General features: G+C 54.9%; 8 protein-coding genes across 8 annotated transcripts; 6 read left to right on the forward strand and 2 right to left on the reverse strand.

Annotated features, from left to right (window-relative positions):
* Positions 1-509: 509 nt before the first annotated feature.
* On the forward strand, positions 510-1,060 carry PG997_010704 (uncharacterized protein; the record flags this gene model as incomplete). Its single annotated transcript, XM_066815019.1, has 3 exons — positions 510-595; positions 654-753; positions 965-1,060. The coding sequence occupies 3 exons, from the start codon at positions 510-512 to the stop codon at positions 1,058-1,060; spliced, it is 282 nt and encodes a 93-aa protein (XP_066664309.1).
* Positions 1,061-2,706: 1,646 nt separating this feature from the next.
* PG997_010705 (uncharacterized protein) lies at positions 2,707-3,225 on the forward strand (the record flags this gene model as incomplete). Its single annotated transcript, XM_066815020.1, has 3 exons — positions 2,707-2,802; positions 2,873-2,932; positions 3,133-3,225. The coding sequence occupies 3 exons, from the start codon at positions 2,707-2,709 to the stop codon at positions 3,223-3,225; spliced, it is 249 nt and encodes an 82-aa protein (XP_066664310.1).
* An 803-nt stretch (positions 3,226-4,028) lies between these two features.
* PG997_010706 (uncharacterized protein) lies at positions 4,029-4,496 on the forward strand (the record flags this gene model as incomplete). Its single annotated transcript, XM_066815021.1, has 2 exons — positions 4,029-4,240; positions 4,481-4,496. The coding sequence occupies 2 exons, from the start codon at positions 4,029-4,031 to the stop codon at positions 4,494-4,496; spliced, it is 228 nt and encodes a 75-aa protein (XP_066664311.1).
* A 1,406-nt stretch (positions 4,497-5,902) lies between these two features.
* On the forward strand, positions 5,903-6,541 carry PG997_010707 (uncharacterized protein; the record flags this gene model as incomplete). The annotated part of the gene is made up of 2 exons (XM_066815022.1): positions 5,903-6,139; positions 6,245-6,541. 2 exons carry the CDS (start codon positions 5,903-5,905, stop codon positions 6,539-6,541), a joined length of 534 nt encoding a protein of 177 aa, XP_066664312.1.
* An 842-nt stretch (positions 6,542-7,383) lies between these two features.
* PG997_010708 (uncharacterized protein) lies at positions 7,384-7,803 on the forward strand (the record flags this gene model as incomplete). Its single annotated transcript, XM_066815023.1, has 1 exon — positions 7,384-7,803. The coding sequence occupies one exon, from the start codon at positions 7,384-7,386 to the stop codon at positions 7,801-7,803; it is 420 nt and encodes a 139-aa protein (XP_066664313.1).
* Positions 7,804-10,180: 2,377 nt separating this feature from the next.
* Positions 10,181-11,283, reverse strand: PG997_010709 (short-chain dehydrogenase; the record flags this gene model as incomplete). The annotated part of the gene is made up of 3 exons (XM_066815024.1): positions 10,181-10,213; positions 10,255-11,121; positions 11,191-11,283. 3 exons carry the CDS (start codon positions 11,281-11,283, stop codon positions 10,181-10,183), a joined length of 993 nt encoding a protein of 330 aa, XP_066664314.1.
* A 1,133-nt stretch (positions 11,284-12,416) lies between these two features.
* Positions 12,417-14,705, reverse strand: PG997_010710 (uncharacterized protein; the record flags this gene model as incomplete). The annotated part of the gene is made up of 1 exon (XM_066815025.1): positions 12,417-14,705. One exon carries the CDS (start codon positions 14,703-14,705, stop codon positions 12,417-12,419), a length of 2,289 nt encoding a protein of 762 aa, XP_066664315.1.
* A 1,544-nt stretch (positions 14,706-16,249) lies between these two features.
* On the forward strand, positions 16,250-18,016 carry PG997_010711 (Sulfite oxidase; the record flags this gene model as incomplete). Its single annotated transcript, XM_066815026.1, has 2 exons — positions 16,250-16,461; positions 16,540-18,016. The coding sequence occupies 2 exons, from the start codon at positions 16,250-16,252 to the stop codon at positions 18,014-18,016; spliced, it is 1,689 nt and encodes a 562-aa protein (XP_066664316.1).
* Positions 18,017-18,533: the final 517 nt, after the last annotated feature.

Below are 18,533 nucleotides of genomic sequence, written 5' to 3' on the forward strand. Positions count from 1 at the left end.
TCTTGGATGGCGTTGCCTGCCTCTCATTGTTTTCGAGACCGAAGTATCACCATGATGTTTATTGGCTGACGCTGTGCGACTCCCAAAGACCTCGAAGTGTGTTACCCTCTATTCCCAATTGGTCTGTAAGCACGAATGGGCTCACATACCGACCGATGAGAATTGCTCTTATGTCAACATCACGATATATCGATGCTTCCAGCGCGATCGACGGGAACACACCGCCCAGCCTGCTTCTCGCATCAGCAAAGAAGGGTGTGTTGACGTGAGCCAACTATGACACAGCCTCATACGATGAATATGTTGCCAACGTATAGGGCGAAGGAGGACGGTAGACATAGCAAGTGTTTAGTCGAAAAACGAATATAAAAGGGGGCCGGATTCATCCTCTACAATCGATCTTCTCTCCTCATCATCATCAAACACACACACCACAGAACACAACAACCCAAAGAAACCACATTCAACCCAATATCAACACCTTCGCATTTCAAACCAACACCATCAACATGCAGTTCTCCACTCTCCTCGTCGCCGCCATCGCCAGCGCTTCCGCTGTCTACGCCGTCCCCGCCAAGCAGGGAGAGGACCCCCAGTCAGGTGTACGCAGCCCCTTTCCTCGCAACGAGCCTTCCCATGACTCGATAACATAGGGCTAATGATCCCAATTCTGACGTTCCATCGAAACAGGCATGCAACGGCTTCAGCTGCAACTACGCCCTCCAGAACCTTCCCTGCACCCAGGGAACTAGCGTAAGTCCATCCATCCCCTAATCTCCATGGAAGTTATTTATCATGATCGCTAACTAATTTCGCTCTTCCGGCAATATAGTGCGTAAGTCTTCACTCTATCATACAAGTCGCCATACAAAGTTATGACGGTGCTTGCTCGCCCATCGCGAACTGCTAGAAGGTAACATCTTTTATTTCTCCGGGAACCTGCTAACGTTGGACTCCATCTCAGGCCAAGGGCGACGGTGGCGGTGACGGCAAGCGCTGCGACGTCTACAACTTCGGCAACGGGAAGGCGTACGCCATCTGCCCCGGCAAGGCCTCTTAAGTGAGCCTTGAGAGTTCTGAACCTGGTATGCTCGGCATCAAAGCCGGCTGAGCCAAGGTGCCCCGCACCAAGGCTGGTTCATTCCTTATGAGAAACGTGTATGAGAGAGGTTTTCGTGGATTTCCCCCTTTTCGGCCAAAAAGGGGGAGGAGGTTTTCCACCACTGTCGTTTGCGAGTTGCACTTCTGTATGGTACCTCGAGCACGGCCCCTAGGGGGCCCTTGAGGGTCTGATACTCAGCGCCACAGGGTGTTTTGATACTTGAATATACACATGCATGCATACATCTATCAATTGTTCATGTGACCCTGGAACTAGCGGATGTTTCTGCTTGCTGTTGAGCAAGCCTGAGAGGGAGGATGTGGCTCATACACCAACGAGTTTGGTGGGTATTAAGTGGAGGTGTGCGGACTTTTTATTCCATACATGATGTTCTGGTCTGTGGCAGGCAACCGAACGCGAACAATCGAAACAGATACATACATGTATGTATTTAGGCAACGACGAGGGTCGTCCCCTCAATTGAACGTTCAACTGGCCAAGGAGAGAAAAGCAGTATCCGCTTACCTCATCTAGTAGCTGCAGCGTCCGTCACAAAAGCCTATCTCGTATGGGGTTGCGGCGGGTCACTGTCCCGGCATTAGCCACGCTCCCCGCCGCGAGGCTGGCTCGAGAAATGCATCCCGATGGATAACGCCGACCCGCTCCGCCCCATTGATTTAAGCATGCAATATACAGTACTTTTGAACCAAAGCGCCGGAAGCCGAGGGCGCGATAGACGGATGGCGGCACGTGTGGCACATGCGGCGCAGGAGGTATATGCGGCACAGGCGGCGCATTTGGCGCTACCACTGCGAAAGGATGGGCCGTGGCCGTTGCCAGCTCCATGATTTGGCTGTTTGGGGTCGGAACAATACCGAAGCAGCAACTCAAGTCTTTTCGAGACGTAGAATTTACTTCCCTAGGTATACGATTGTGGTGACATTCGTTCAAAAAGAGACAAAAGAAAACCCCAACGGTTGCATCTACTGCACTTAGCTCGATATCAACCTAACGTATAGAGCAAATAGAAGCTATGGGACCATGGCCAGCTCACGAATAGTTCTATGTAACGTTACTTGATGCCTTAAGTTTTCGTTGCGGGGCTGTCCCATGATGCTCCGTGTCTTACCGTAATACTCCGGTTCTGACCATGCTGCGCCGTACCTGAACATGATGCCCCTCCGTGGCTGACGGCGTCCGATTCCCAAAACCTCGTATTGTGCCCTCCAGCCGGTGCCTCTGATTGGGTTTGTTGAGGTTGAAGTAGCTCGAGCTAATGTGATTCCGTCTTTGTAAACCGCACGATGCGGTGATAGACTCAGTATGACCAACGGGAACATGCTCAGCCTGCTTCTAGGCACCAGCATAGAGAGCAAGTTGACTTGCATCAATCGTGACACAGTCCTATAGGACGAGGGAAGGTCTGCAGTGAAATGGAAACATCATAGAAGGGACTATAAAGAGGTTCAAGTTCGCGCACTACAACCGACTTTTCTCTCATCATCAATCAAACAAACTACAGAACACTTCAACACATCCCAATCCACTTCATACCCGATATTAACATCTTCGCAATCTTCACATCCTCAACCCAAAACACCAAAATGCAGTTCTTCACTCTCGCCGTCGCCATCTTCGCCAGCGCTTCCGCTGTGTACGCCGCGCCAGCATCCGGCACCCCTCAGGACCCTGACAAGGGCGTATGCAACCCTTCTCAATGAGCCGCCACAACACTAAAGACATGCTATTTACTAACTGGCTCGACAACAGGAGTGCAACGGTACCAGCTGCAACTTCCTTGCCCAGAACATCCCTTGCTCCCAAGGCAGCGTAAGTGCATCCATCCCATACAACCCCTTTTCAAGCAAGTCATCATGGTTGCTAACATAAGTTTCTCTCATAGTGCGTAGGTCTTCCACTCTCTATCACTTAGCTTGCTGAGTACCCCGATCTCAACCGGGCTGTTCCGGGCAGCTGGAGACAGATTCACAATCCTAAGTGCTTTTGCTAACAAGTCTCTTCATCACCAGACTGCTCAGAGCGGCGCCGGCGACAAGACGCCGTGCGACATCATTAACTTTGGGCATGGCAAGGCTTACGCCATCTGCCCCGGCAATGCCTAAATTTGGGGCGCTCGGAGATGGGAGGAAGGCTTCTACCAGATGGGGCAGTGAAGCCAATGAGACGGGAGCGTGGGACTAGGCGGCATCGAAGTCTGGATATTTCGAGGTTCTATCCACCCCTCAGAGGTGTGAGGGCGTCCCAACTACCCCATTTCAACATCAGGGGAGGTTGGGAAACAGGATCCTGTCGTCGATAGGTCTGTCATCACCAAGGGCAGGGTGTGATACAATTCATTTTAAGCGAGAATGGAACATTGATTTGCATCATCGTACATAACTGTGGCTATGTAGCTAATTCACGCGCGTTTGAACTGTGGACAGTTGCTTCCAGAAAGCCACCTACAATAAACTCCGGTCGTTTCAGGGGCGCCCCTGGAAAAGAGCGAAGCGAAAGACCACTTATGCTTCATACGAATTCCACCTATCTCCGTTCATCTATCATCTTTCTCCGGTACCCTCCCACCTACGTCCAGCTTCCGTCTTAAATCGACAGTCGTATGTCAGCAGGTATCTCAAAACTCCAACTTGGGCATTGTATTCCTCAGGCCTTCATTACTCCCCACAACACATTCCTATGCACACCTGCCACTCCCTATAAACATGTTGGCAACTCTGATCAGAATCCTCTCGGGAGCCCTCGTCGCGATCGCAATATTTGTCCCGTGTTTCATTCACGCCTCCCAGTCTTTGCTGCTTGGAGGCATCGTCCCCCATGCAGACATCCGGGTGGGGGAGTAACACATACGCAATGTGCACTTTACTTACCAGCTCGCGGTCAGTACTGGCACCCGAAGATGCACACGATGGAGTCCGGCTCGGCGTATTGGCTCATCTTTTCACCTGCCCTCGCCGCCATCGTGGCCCACCTCGTCGCCTACGGACAGGACGCAGCATACCGCGTTGGTTGGAAGCTGTTCTATGTGAACTTGGCATGCTGTTTTGCGTCTGCATTCATTTTCGGGACGTATCTTCGGCCCGCGGCTATAGTTCGAATGGTGTGTGGTATCCCGTTCCTGTGAGCAGGATTAATTGCACCTTTCAGGTCAAATCTATTGCCCCTACCTGAACGATGTACATAGTAAAGTAAGTAGCTCTGTAAGTGCAGACCGTAATGTCGAATATCTGCTGACTAATCGGACAGAGAGCAGCGCGGCAGCAACAATGGGGGTCGTCCTTGATCTGACTGGAATCTTGTTCTACAGTTTCACCCGTGCAGCGTTGGTATGGATTTCAGACTTGTACTAGCTCGGTACAGTTATACGATCAAATAAAATGCCTCCAACCCACAATTGATTACATACTGGATGTATTGAAACTGCGGGGAACGCCAATGTTTTCCATATAGACTTCGCCCAGCGTCAGTTCCTGGAACCTAGCCATTTATTGAATCAAAGATTAACGCCAGTCAGCTTGAATGACTCCCTCGGTCGAGTGGAGTGCAACTACTTTACGCATGGCCGACTTTCCTGTTGGCTCTCCTGTCAAGCTGCTTGTGTCGACCCGGCATCTTATCCAGTAACCAAAACAACACAGGACTTCTTCTCACACACGGGCACCAAGTTGAGGGATGCAAATCTCACCGAACCAGTTCGACCTTTCGTCACGTGTCCGCTGACTGGCTTGACTCGAACAGTGGAGGGTCAGTTGGGACTTCTTGCATCGCCAGCTTGGAGATCTTATGCCGCTTGCGATTGCCGGTGGATCTTGTTGAGGTACCGCATAGGTGCGGTGTACTCTTGCACGAGCCCCTCCCCTTCGACCTGGTGCAACATCGCACTTGAAGAGCCCCGGTGCTCCTTCATGGAGATATTTTGGCCCCGGCTCCCTTTCGCCAAACCATGTCTCTCGGATATAGCCCGAAGGATCGGCATGTCAAGCCAACGATGATTCTGTCCGTAGATCGATGGGCTCCACAGCTTCGTTACTACGTGACACTCTCTCAGCCCGGACCCACGTTAAAGCGGCATGTTGTCCGGGCCCGAGTCGCCGTATCTCGTCCGATATATTATGGTTGGCATTGAGTAACAGTCTACGATATCGATAGATAGCTCGTTGTGGCATGTTTACACAACCGGTAACGCCTTGTAGCATGTCTCCATTGAAACGGCAGCACCTGTCCACTCGGACCCTTGCTCTTTCCGACAGTGTGTTTGTTTCACTTCAAAGCTCCAACGATATACAGGTCTGCTAGTTCTCCGAAACCTTGCTGTGTTTACACTGGTCCCTGTGCGATTTCTGTTCATCATATTCGCGAGTTTGGGTCTTCTCCTCATATTGTATGACCTCTGTGCATCGGAAAGCAGGTCCATGTCATACTGTGGGACCGTCGTGGACAAGAGTCTCACACGGCTGTATACACGGAAGACGGGAGTAATGATGCGTGCAAGCGACAGACGCGACTGCGGGATCACCGGAGATGGTGCAGTGCGACCTGAAATATGAAGCCCAAGCGGGGGAGTATCGCCTCTTCTCTTCGGTTAAATACTTCGCGTCATATTCTTCTTCCTCTTTCGTTGACACCTTCAACAACAACACACACCGTCCTTGGTCGATTTCTTCTGTGCCGATTTGTTGAGACAAGGAGTTTCCCACTTTACCCATCATTGAGCCTAAGTTCCATTCCTAACCGTCTTCATTCCCCCAAAGGTATCGACTTTATTGTCTGTAACTAGGCGAAATGATGCTCACTACTGCTCTGGTTTACACCATTCTCCAGGCTCTCCTTTCCGGCGTGGTCTTGGCCTCTAAGCATCATCATGACTCTCCTTTCCACTCACCCGAATTGGCACTGGAGAAGGACCTCGAGGATCTCCGCAGCCGCGTCTTGGTGCATCGCGAGCTTTACGGCATTTCTCTGAAATGCAAGGACACTTGCCATACCCACCACTCTCAGGTCACATGCGAGAGTCCATTTGTACGAACCCCTTGCCCTCGTTTCCTCCTCCACAATACCTCAGAGTGTCTTATCGCCAATCAATGGATGTCGTGGCGGCATGCTGACTCATAATATTAACACCAGGAAGCAGCTCAACTCGACGATGTAAGTGCTGAATCCACTAGCACCTTACTTTCTTCCAAAAATTCTCAATGGCCTTTCTTCTTCCTCTTCAAGAACCAATTTACTCACACTGAAGCTTTCCTGGCTCCAGGGCTGCTGGACTTGTTGCAAGCAAGTCCATCACTCTCCTGCAGCAGAAGCAGAACCGCTGGCTCTGAGCACCGCCCACGACGACCACCAGCCGAGCTCGCACCTGGTTTCCCCACCGGATTCGGAACAGACACTCATGCAGAAAGCACTCTCCCTGCTCATGGGTGATATCCGTAAGAGCGTGACACCCAGCCCCCTTTTGATACGGCGTATCATTCCTTCGAAATTTCTTTTCTCTGTGCCCCTTTCTCCATCATCCGTTACCCCCTTTTCATGTTTCCCACGGGAAGGGACACATGGATGCTGACATAGCCAATGCCATCCTAGAGCCGACCTGCAAGGGCCATCACGCATACTGCTGCAAGCCCGAGGCCGGGTGCAGCGCCGAGCCTTGTTGTGGGGATATGCAATGCGGCTGGGGTTACTCCTGGCAGGGCTGTTGTTGCCGACCAACGACTGTCTGGTCGCATTTGTGTGCGCATTCTGATTCCAATGGGGATTATTGCATTGGGTTCTGAGGGTCTTTCTATTAGGTACCTACCTTGTCCGGGGGCAATTTTGGAGACGGCGTTGCCATCTTTGAGCTGTACGGAAAGGAACAGAATTTGTCAATGGGATGAACGTCGCAAGCTGCGGGTGGTTCTATGCGTTCCTCACATTCATTCGACATTGTTATGAGTAATGATCAAACCCGCGGGAACTTCAAAGTGAACACAAGATCAGATTACGAGATAACTCGGCCAAGATGCAACCACGATACCTCCTAGAGACAACCAGGTCTGGGGCGGTCCACGATGGCTAGGAACTTAAATATCTCAACTAGAGCATTTGACAACGTGAGGTAGTTTCTACAATTTACGGGAAAATACCACGTACCAAGAACCTTCCACTCAATGTCGACTGTTCGACTAGTAGACCTCAGCAATCACTCAAAGTTTCAGAATTTCCTTGAACAAAAGCTATACCATCCCATCAAAGACATACAGTACACTATCCCTCGTCGAATCGAGATGCCTCCGAATACCAAATTGGTGAGCGCCGCGGTGGCATTCTCTCTCTTCCTCCCCTGCTTCTTCGTCGCCGCTCAAGGCTTATGGCCTGGCCAAATCATCCTGACACCGGGCACCTGGGCGAGAGATGCCACACCTACCCGATGCGCCATCGCCTTGCCCGACGCCAGTCGCCGCGAACTCTCCAGTGACAAGGTCATTGCGGCGCTGCCCGTCTACGCGCTTACCATCGGATCTGGCCTGGCGGCCCTGGCGATCCATCTTCTCCAAGTCGGACGCGATCGGGCATACTACCTCTGGTACACATTGTATCATCTGCAAATTCTTTGTTGGGCCGTTTCTGGGATTCTATACGGTATGACTGGTTTTGAATTGCCATTCGCTACAGTCAGGGTAGTGTGCGGCATACCCTCCGCATGAACACGGCACTGGTCTCCAGGTACCTGCGAGCATCGCAACGGGAAACAACCACTCGAATGATTGGCCTTTCAAAACTGTCGGTTTCCCAACACGGCGGTTCGGCAGAATCCTGACCAATGACGGCCCCCCACGGGGAGTTCATTACGTTGAAACGACTGGGGCGCTCTTGGCAGTGTTTTGAGCAGACGACGACTAGGACTGCGCAGCCGCGCAAATCTCTTGGCAGCACTTTATCAATCCATGCAATTGATTTCCCGGATAGCGTTGACGATTGCCGGCTGAGCTCGTTTCTTGGCGCAATCCCGATACTTGAATCGCCTGTTGTTGCTGTGTCTCAGAAAGAAAGATGTGGCGTCGTTGTGTTAGAGTCAGATGAGCTATTTCCTAATTGAATCTTCAAAAGCTGAAGGAGCCACCTTTCCGCGCAATAACTGCCCGGATAAATTGCTGTTTGTTGTTCGCTCAACCATATTGACGGACGGTGAGTGACTGCATGTAGACCAGGTAATATAAAGTCCAGTCGCCTCGGATCGACATCTGCTATTCCTTTAATTCTCTCTTCTGCATGAGGATTCGCTCTTTCCTACCTCACCACGTCCTTCGTTTCTTCAATTGACCTACCCTCCTCCCCCATTCCATCAAAGCACCACCACCACCAAGATGCGCCCCTCTCCCCTCCTGTCCCTAACCCTGGCCGCGGCCACGGCAAGGGCGCACTACATCTTCAGCGAGCTCATCGTCAACAACGCCGCCCAGGGCGGCGACTACGCCTACATCCGCAAGAACAGCAACACCTACATGCCCTCCTTCACGTCCGAGATCGTCAACTCGCCGGACCTGCGCTGCAACAAGGGCGCGACGGCGGGCGGCGGCACCAAGACGTACTCGGCGAAGGCGGGCGACAAGATCGGCTTCAAGCTCTCCTTTAACGAGTTCATCGAGCACCCGGGCCCCGGCTTCGTCTACATGTCGAAGGCCCCCGGCGCCGTCGCCAGCTACGACGGCTCCGGCGACTGGTTCAAGGCGTACGAGACGGGGCTTTGCGGGGGCAATGCGGCCACCGACGCGAACTGGTGCTCGTGGCAGAAGGACCGGCTCGAGTTCACCATCCCGGCCAAGATCCCGCCGGGCGAGTACCTCGTCCGCGTCGAGCACATCGCCATCCACGAGGGACACGTCGGCAAGGCTCAGTTCTACATGGAGTGCGCCCAGCTCAAGATTGAGGGACCTGGCGGAGGCACCCCCGCGCCGCTTGTCAAGATTCCGGGCATCTACAGCGCCAATGACCCCGGCATTGCCTACAATAAGTGGACGTCCAGCCCGGCCGCTTACGTCATGCCGGGTCCCAAGGTCTGGGATGGAGGATCTTCCGGCGGCGGTGGCAGCGGTGCTGGTGCTAGTGCTGGTGCTGAGCCCGCCACCCCGACGTCTGCCGTCAGTGATGCTGCTCCGACGGGTGGATCTAGCGCTGTCCCTTCTGCACCTCCTTCGAGCGGCGGCGGCAGCGGCAGCGGAGCTGGTGGAAGCGGTGAGACTGCGCAGATGTATGGCCAATGCGGCGGTTCGGGCTGGAGTGGTCCAACTGCCTGTGCTCAGGGGGCCTGCAAGGCAGTCAACCAATATTACAGCCAATGCAGCTAAAGGGAGGCTGTGGTAGTCCTTCAAAGGGTTGGAGCGCGGAAGCTTACTTGGCCACTAAGTCAGGCTTCTTTGCCCCTTCTTGTGTACATATATTCTTGATTCGTATTCTTTTCAGAGCAGCCTGTATTCAATTCGACCACTTGCGAGATTCCCATGGGAACCTGCTTCGAGGTATCTTGTATCTTTAACATTGCCATTAGCTAGTAGGAAAATGAATAAGAAAACACTTTTTCCACGCAGATTTTCTATATGAAAGCATGTAAAATCGGGCAATATTTCATTTGGATCAATAGATTCAAATCTAGATTGCAAGCATTATTCGTATATACTGGCTGAGACTGGAGTGGGATTAGGACAGTGCTTGTCGCTGATATATACGGTGGGGTGACGATTAAAAAAGATTGACCCGAAAGGGGGTCGAAAAAGTGACCGCAGAGGGAGTTGAACCCTCTTGCCTCTAAGTATAGGAATAAGACTACTACCGCTAGGCTACCCCGACCCGGGCAAGGGAGGTATGAGGTAAACTTGCTTATAAACCCTTTGCCGAGGTGGAGGGAAGGAGTCTGCTCCTTTTTGGCTTCGTCCCTGGATTGGGTCGAGGCTGAACTCAAAGCGCAGAGCTGGCGGGTGACGAGGCAAACGCCCCCTGGGCGACTATTCAGCAAGAGCAGGTAGTAAAGCACCAGCAGTCATTCCGGAGTACGTATGGCAGACTATGTGCTTAGATATGTAGGGATTAAAGGTATCGCTCGACCTGTCTCTCGCTCCACTCCCAGAACCCTTTAGCGATACCACTGCCCCCTCCTCCACCGTCCTCGCCGCCTCCTGCAAATCCCTGCGAATCTGCATCGGCCGGCCCCAGGGCACCACCCACCCCCCACTATGCTGCTCCAGGTTGAGCTCCGGCGACAGCCCCGCATACAGCTCCGTGTACGCCCCGAAGACGGGCGGGTGCAGGATGAACCACTGCAGGAACTTGCGCACGAGAACGCCCTGCGTGCGCCAGAGCTCCGAGTCCAGGTTGCCCGGGTTCAGCGCCACGCTCAGGATCCCGTCGTTGTTGGGGCCGACTCCGCCGTGTCTGCGAGCGAACTCGGCCGAGTGCAGGTAGTTGCCCGCCTTGCTGATGCAGTACTGCGCGAACCAGCTGCGGGGCTCGTGGTAGTCCAGGTTATCCAGGGGTACGCCGCCCTTGGGACTCGGCGGCGCCTCGGCGGCCGAGGAGCTGACCCAGACGACGCGGACGGAGGCCGGGTGCTGCTGGGCTTCTTCGCGCTCGCGCCGGGCGGTCGCGGCGAGGAGCGGGGTCAGCAGTTTCGTCAGCAAGAAGGTGCCGACGTTGTTGACGCCGAGCTGGGGCTCGTAGCCCTGGGCCGTCGTGGTGCCCTGGGCCGGCTTCATGACGCCGGCGTTATTGAAGAGGACGTGAAGCTGGGACTCTTGGCTCAGAAAGTGCTGGACCGAGTCCTTGATGGTGCTCAGGTCCGCGAGGTCGAGCTGGATGAAGACGAGTTTGCCCGTGGAGGAGGAGGGGGACGAGGATTGCTGGATCTCCTCGATGGCGCGCTGGGCTTTTTCCTCGGACCGGGCGGCGAGGTAGACGTTGGCATTTTTGGAGTAGAGCATGCGGGCGAGCTCTTTGCCGACGCCGGTGTTGGCGCCGGTGATGAAGTATACCTAAGCTGGGTGTTAGACATGCCGGAACTTGGGTGGCCGCTGCCAGAGGCAGATTGAACAGGGGCTTACCTTTCCATTCAAGTCGGGTAGATCTTTTTCGGTGAATTGAGGCTTGGGTGGGAAGATTTGGGAGAACTGCTCCATCCACGACGGGCCGGACATGGTATAGATATTGATATGTTACGCTTGCTGGTTGTTTTGTTAAGTTGTGCTTCAGTCCGAATAGTGATAAAGTGTCAGTTGGTTGTTATAAGAGAGGGCAATCAGGAAAGGGTTTGCGAGGATGTAAGTGGCTGTCTGTCTGTCTGTTTACAAAAGCAGGATATCGACAGAGCCAAATGAACTAAAAACAAGCGCAATGCTTTTATATACATGTAGCTACACTGATTCTTGGTCATTATGAGGTGGATGTCGAGAACCAGCTGCTTTTCCTGTATAGGGTTTAATTGGCCGGGTCGTCGGGGCAATTGGGCAGCGGGTAGACTCGAAAAGGCCGTCTCGCTTAATGGACTCGGGGGAGCTGAGGCTCGCTAAATTGCGACAGCACCCCCGCCAAACCCACCTGTGGCCATTAGCGACCATGCCCCGGAGCAAAGATTGGACCGCATTTATGCCATCATCGATATCTTTTCCAATGCTCATTTGTAGATGCCACAATTTCACTGAAGCTTGTTTAGTACCCGAATGCGATGGATTAGTTCACGTGCAACTTCTAATCTACCTCGGCGTGCTATGTTGCTGTTCAATCTTTTCTAGGCCCCGTCTCTGTCAAAGCAGGCGACCTGAGCGGCAAGTCCGATAAGAAAGAGCCCACGCTAGACTTCATCCTGACGTAGCCAGAGCTAACGATAATTGAAGGTTGTTTGTTTCGCACCACCACACCCATGTCGGCCCAACGTTGACGTTAACCAATGCTGTTTTGTAATCCATCATTGGCATCGAAACCGGGTACCACTCAAATACCCATCCGCCGATATTTCCCGTCCATCAGGGCTCTTTGAACCACATCCCCGCCGCACTGCCATTGATACTGAGATCACTCACCCTGTGACTCCCGCTCCGGTACTCCTTCTCCAAATCCGGCTCCAGCGCCTCGAGTGGTAGGTTAGCACTCTCACGGTACGGCGTCCCGAAATAATTGGCGCCCGTACGTAGCTTGCGATGCCCTCCTTTCCCCTCTTCCCCGTGTCCATCTCTTTCCCGAAGCTTCAGTCCTTCTTCTTCGCTCGGTTCTTCGCCGTCGCCGCCATCACCGCCCGGCTGCCCGGGAAACCCGCCGCCCTCCCTCTTGTGCTTCAGCTGCAGCCGCACCCCTGCACGCTCTCCCGGCTCGGGTCGCGGTCCGCGAAGTTGTGCGGGATGAACAGGACGCTCGACGCGCTCGTGTGCGCCAGAGTATTCGGAACGTCGCCGGAATGCGGGATGTGGTGGCTACCGACGTTGAAGTAGACGACCAGGTCCCCATCGTAGCGGTCGTCGCCATCGGCTGATGATGTTTCGTTATTATCGTGGTGCAACAAGTTCTCTCCGTTGGCGATCCGAGTAAAGTCCACCAAAGGATTGGCTGGATCGATGTAGTTGAACGGATCAGCCCCGCGCGGCTCCGTGTCCTTGCGCCGAACTACCCACAGATCCCTCTCAGCCCAGCGCGCCGCGTCCTCGAGGACGGTCGAGTTGACCACGGTCAAGTGCGGCGTGCTCCCGATGCCCGTGCCGGATACGATGCGGTACCCTTTACGTTCGTCCCACGCGTTCTTCTTGTCGCTCGAGTATACGAGATAGAATTCCCCAGCATTCTTAGGCCAGTCCAACCCCGTCTCCCGCTCGACAGGATAGTCCCGTAAATGCATCGTATTGCGCTGCTTAAAGTGCGGCTGGTCCCACGGATACGTCTTGGTCACGGGCTCGACCGCGAGACGGACCAAGTCGTTCGCCGTGCCGGCGACGTCGAGATCGGCCTTGAAGCTGATGACGTGGTCGTGCAGGGAGCTTGAGAGGGCGTCGTGGATGCGGTGCCCGTACTCGTCCTCGGCCTTGTGCGCGTTGCGGGCGTAGAAGGCGCCGAAGATGTAGCCCGAGGCCCGGACTTTGACCTCGATGGCACCGTCCAGGTAGAAGACGTAGTCGATGGTGTAGTCGTAGTTTCCCACTGTCGACACGGATCGGAGCGTGAGAAAGGTGTTCCGCGACACCGTGACCGAGGTCGCGGTCGTGTGGCGCGAGAGCAGGTGGTCGGACGTGAACTCGAAGAGGCAGATGTTGTTCGGGAGCCGCTCCGTTTTTCCCATCCGGTGCAGGTGGCTGTCGAGATAGTCGGCGTAGGCGGGGCAGTCGTACCCGGGGACCAGCTCGAAGGCGTTGGTGCCCATGCCGAAGAAGGAGTCTAGAAACTCCTGGCCGGACGCCATCGGGTCATCGCCGGCGTAGTGCGCCATCGCTTCCTGCAGACTCAGCTCGTACAGGACGCGTTCGCTCTTGAACCGGACGTCGTACAAGCTTACGCCGGTGGCTTGCGTGGAGGTGAAGTAGAACTCGAAGCCGAACCAAGAGACGTACCTCTCCTTCCTGTCTAGCTTATAGCGGGGGCCGAGGGGCTGGATCGAGATCGGCGGGGGCAGCTCACGGCCGTCCGGACGGGCGTCGAAGTCCTCGGTGTCGGTCCAGGGTCCGTCTACGTTCGACGGGGTCTTGAGGAAGCCGGGTTCGAACACGGCGGCTCGGAACTTGTCTAGGTTCTCGTACATGACGCCGTTGTAGAACCACTCGCCTACCGTCCAGTCGGCGTCGGTATCTCCACCACTGCCATTGCCACCATCAACAGCGTCGATGCGGGCGTAGATACCTTGCGGCAGTATCGAGTTGGCGCCGCTATTGTAGCCCGGCCGGAAGAACTGGACCCAACCGAACAGATGCCCGGCATCATTCCACACGGTGCGGGGGAACGCCAGGAGGGAGTCCGGCCCGTTCGGATCGTCGCGATCGACTCTGGCCCCGAGCAGCTCGGTCGTGATGTCCGCGACGCTCTCGGCCAGGGAGCGGCAGAAGTCCATGGTGCTCACCATGTCCGGCATATCCTTGGAGACGTAGTTGCGCCCCAAGGTGAAGGGGAAGGTAAGCGGGACCACGCGGGTATCGGGAGAGACGGGGAGCGGTCCGACGGCGTGGTATGAATAGTGGGATCGGCCGTCGAGGCCCTGGGATAGGACGGCTTTCGCCCATCTTTGCGGCGGTGCGCTGTCTTGAGTCCATAGGTACGGCAGAGCGTCGGACTTGTTGGGCTGCAGTGTCTCGAGCGTGTAGATGAAGCTGCCCAGGGCATGCCTTGGCGTTCGTGTAATGTTCAGATCAACCCATTCTTTGGTCAAGAATCTGTAGACCTCATCGGCCTCGTCCGGCTTTAGATCCGCCCAGACGTTGGTTTTGGGCGCTGTGAAGATGCGAGGTATCGTTGCTGGTTCATCTTGGTTGAGGCTCAAACGGGGTTCGCGCCATCTATCCACAGTCAGAGACAGGAACGCGACGGTAGACAGCAAGAAGCCCAGGGCCGTAAGGCACCGAACAGATAATCGTCGGCGGTCATCCATGACGGGGCAATACAATGAGCTACAGGCTTTGGCAGGACATAATTCGTTCCAGAGGAATTAGTATCTCTTGTAAGACGGATATACACATACGCATTTAGATATTCTGCGTGGGGAAGCACGTAAGCAGTGCGTAGTGAGCGTCGTCGTCTTTATCTTTCCGTCGGCGCTAAGCATGACCCCCCTTGTTCCGGTGTGCTCCACCCCCTGATTGCGCCCGGAGATCCTGTTGGGTGGATTTGCTGCCGAATCCACGTCCTCCCCCGCGTCATTGCACTCCCCGCATCTCACCCTCCCTGGTGAGAAGGGAAGCGAATCAACGAACGAGAAGGCAATCGCGTGCTCGGTCTTGGGTAAATAACAGCTCAGTAAGTAATTGCGCATTATGGTTCGGAGGAAATAGGAACCGCTGATGACAATGTCGGGGGATGCCAATGACCTGAATTTATATACGTTTCTGCGTCGTCCCCCGTTCGCGGAATTGCACTGGTCTGGGCCGGAGCAAGTGTATAGCACTAGGTGCCAACGAAGTTGAGTCATGTTTCAACTAAACGAAACCGCAACTTCGAAGCGGACCTCGGATGCGACCCGACCTGGTCTCACCTACATGTGCCTCCGGACCGGCGCCACCACCGGCCTCGAAGCCATCCTGGACCGAAAGCACAGCACCGACGGGTGAGAAGACTGGCTCGAAAGACGAGTACGGTCGGAATGGGACGACGGCATTGCGTTCCGAGGAAACTTCACCCGACAGCGGATGCGGAACGGTCCAGCTTATTGCTGCAGATGATATGGATCCGGTAAACAGGTCCGGGGGGACTTTATTCGGCAATGCTTTTACGATAAGTTAGTAGGAGGCGGAAGGTCGGTATCGCATTCGGAGAATCACTGTCAGTCTTGCCGAGACATGAGCGAAGAAAATCTCCTGTTCGGTGAAACCGCGGCTTTCGGGAACTATCGAAGTATGTATCACCAACCCGATTGTGCTACGCGGGTAGCTACACTTCTCGGGTTCAGTTCATGTGAGAGGTAACTGCATCTTGGTCTGTCTCAAATGAGGGGTCACAGCAAAAAGAAGTTTGTTGGCGCATGGTTCTGCAGATATTCAAGGATGCTGTACCCAGCTCATAAGGCGGGGGATTGGCTCAGATAAGATCTCTGACTGCAACTTAGATGGTGTACCCAATTGAGTTCAACCCCGAGCAAGTAGACTTTGGCGTCGTTATTAAGCGTTGTGCTTAATGAAATGGCCAGATGCACATAAGAGGGGTAACATTGCATGATGATGTCGCAATTGCATTACTGTTGCAGCAGATTGCATCAAAAGCCTCGCTCCGACCTCCAGACAGGATACGAAGCAAAATGCTAATAGGGAGGAGGCGGGGAATGGCGGCTACTTACCTACACTCGTACTATCTTGCCCGAATACTTAAGCATCAGTTGCTCTTTCTTCCCCGAAGGTCGAAACTCTCCGCGGCGCAAGCTCACCAGCATCATCACACTCCTCCCAGACCACGTCTCACAAGCGTTAGCAAACCCAGCCCGCCATGCCGGACATAAACACCGTCAACCGCCCAGATGAGTGGAAAATCGAACAGGGCCTGTCCGGCGCGGTGCTGCCCGTCCTGGACATGACCGGGCCCGAGACCAAAGCCCTAGCCCCGCAGACGTTCGGACCTCTGATGAAAGACGAAGACGCCATCAAGTCCGTCGGTGATCGCGATGCCCTGTTCAAGGCAGAGCGGAAGGGCTGGAAGGGGTGAGTTGTTCTGTTTCACATCCACGAACACCTTTCGTAGTTAGGTGTCTGTCATTGCCGTTGGCTGATGATAGGCAGTTTCGTCGAGTGGGAGAACCGCCCGGACAAGAAGGCCGCAGCCCACAAGATCCTAACCTCCCAGACCTTCCCGCCCAACCCGGAGTACCAGCTGGGCCCCATCCCGGCCACGAACCCGGTCCTGCCGGGCACTCACTGGAAGATGTGGCACCATGCCGTCGGCGGCGAGCTCACACAGATCCCCGAGGACTCGTGGGACACCGTGCTGAGAGAGAAGCACCCAGACATGCTCCATCTACTGCAGTTCCCCTACAACGGCGAACCCCCCAAGCGTCTCGTCACTGATAAAGTCATCACCCCCAACTCCTTGCACTTTGTCCGGAACCACGGAGGAATCCCCATCATCGACAAAGAAGACTACAGCTTCACACTGGACGGATTGGTCCAAAACCCCCGCTCCTTTACCCTGGACGATCTCATGGACGAATCCAAGTTTCCGCGCATGGAGAAGACCGTGACGATGCAGTGTTCCGGAACCCGCCGCATCGAGCAAATCATCAAGTACGCCGGCCAAGGCGACGAAGTCCCGCAGGCCCCCTGGGCCGAAGGCGCGATCGGGACCGCGCACTACGTGGGCATCAGTCTGAAGAAGGTCGTCAAAGCGTGCGGAGGACTCATCGACGGAGCGAAGCATCTCGAGTTCTACGGCGCCGACACGTATTTCAAGGACGACGAGGTGATGAACTACCTGGTGAGCGTGCCCTGGTCCAAGGTGAAAGCGAACGAAGTCCTACTGGCCTGGGAGATGAACGGCGAGACCCTCCCACGCATCCACGGCTATCCGCTCCGCATCGTGGTCCTCGGCTACATCGGCGCCCGCAGCGTGAAGTGGCTGTACCGCATCAAGGCCATCCGGGCGCCGTCGCGCGCGCCGGTGCAGAGCAAGGAGTACCTCTACTTCCCGCAGCAGGTCGGCAAGCACAACCTCAAGATGACGGACGGGATCCAGATCCAGGAGATGCCGGTCAGCTCCGCCATCATGTCCCCCTGGACCAAGCAGGTCGTCATCCACAACGGCCGGATCCGGTGCAAGGGCTGGGCCTACTCGGGCGGCGGCCGGTGGCCGGAGCGGGTCGAGCTGTCGACGGACGGCGGGTTCAACTGGTACACCATCCCCCTGGAGAACCTATCCAGAAAGCGCAAGTGGACGTGGCGGACCTGGGAGTTCGATCTGCCCTGCGACGTCGAGGGTTGGATCGAGATCGTGTGTCGGTGCTGGGACAATGCGCTGAATACGCAGCCGCCGGATGTGCGCACGGCGTGGAACTGGGGGTTGCACGTCACCAGCTCGTGCCACCGGGTTTCGGTTTATAGCGTCAACAAGACGCGGCCGGTGACGAAGGCGCGTCTGGAGGAGTTTGAGAGGGCGGGTGTGCCGTTCGGGCCTATTACTGTTCCGCTGCCTTTCCCTTCGCAGACTTGGGAGGAGTATGAAAAGTTCTGGAGTCAGAATGATCCGCGTGATGCGGAGGATTGAGCGGTGTTTGTATTGAGGTGTTTCGACTGGGGTGCCCAGATTCAGGCTTATATGTGTACTTATACGTTGCATTTTGCACGCCAAATGAAACTGGTTATCTTGGGGCCAGCTTCGATCAGCTATATCTGCACTGCTACCGGCCCAGCGTGAAGCTTGTCAGCAAGTGCCAATCCAATCGACTGCGCACACGGTCAGTATCGAAAATCCATCGTAGAGGTTGCTTCCTGCAGGATACTCGTCCTTGAGTAAGGAGAGAGGTGTTCTTAGAGGATTCGGATCTGAGCAACGCCGGCAGATCCGGCGTTGGGGCTAGCCACTCGCGAGCAAGAACGATTTGGGTAGGTGGCATCCTATTCCGCGGCATGTGGACTCAAGCCGCTGACGTTGGTGTTGTGCCGCGCCACACCTAAACTTGATGGTGGGCGCGACTAAATGAGCGTCGGGGCTGCGCGAGAGAAAACGACCGTTGGTGTGCGGATGCGTGTACGTAGTTTGTGTGTACGTGAAGAAGCTTGTA

The sequence above is a fragment of the Apiospora hydei genome, assembly GCF_038363865.1.
Source record: "Apiospora hydei strain CBS 114990 chromosome Unknown utg000008l_segment0_segment0, whole genome shotgun sequence".
In the NCBI taxonomy this organism is placed as follows: Eukaryota; Fungi; Ascomycota; class Sordariomycetes; order Amphisphaeriales; family Apiosporaceae; genus Apiospora; species Apiospora hydei.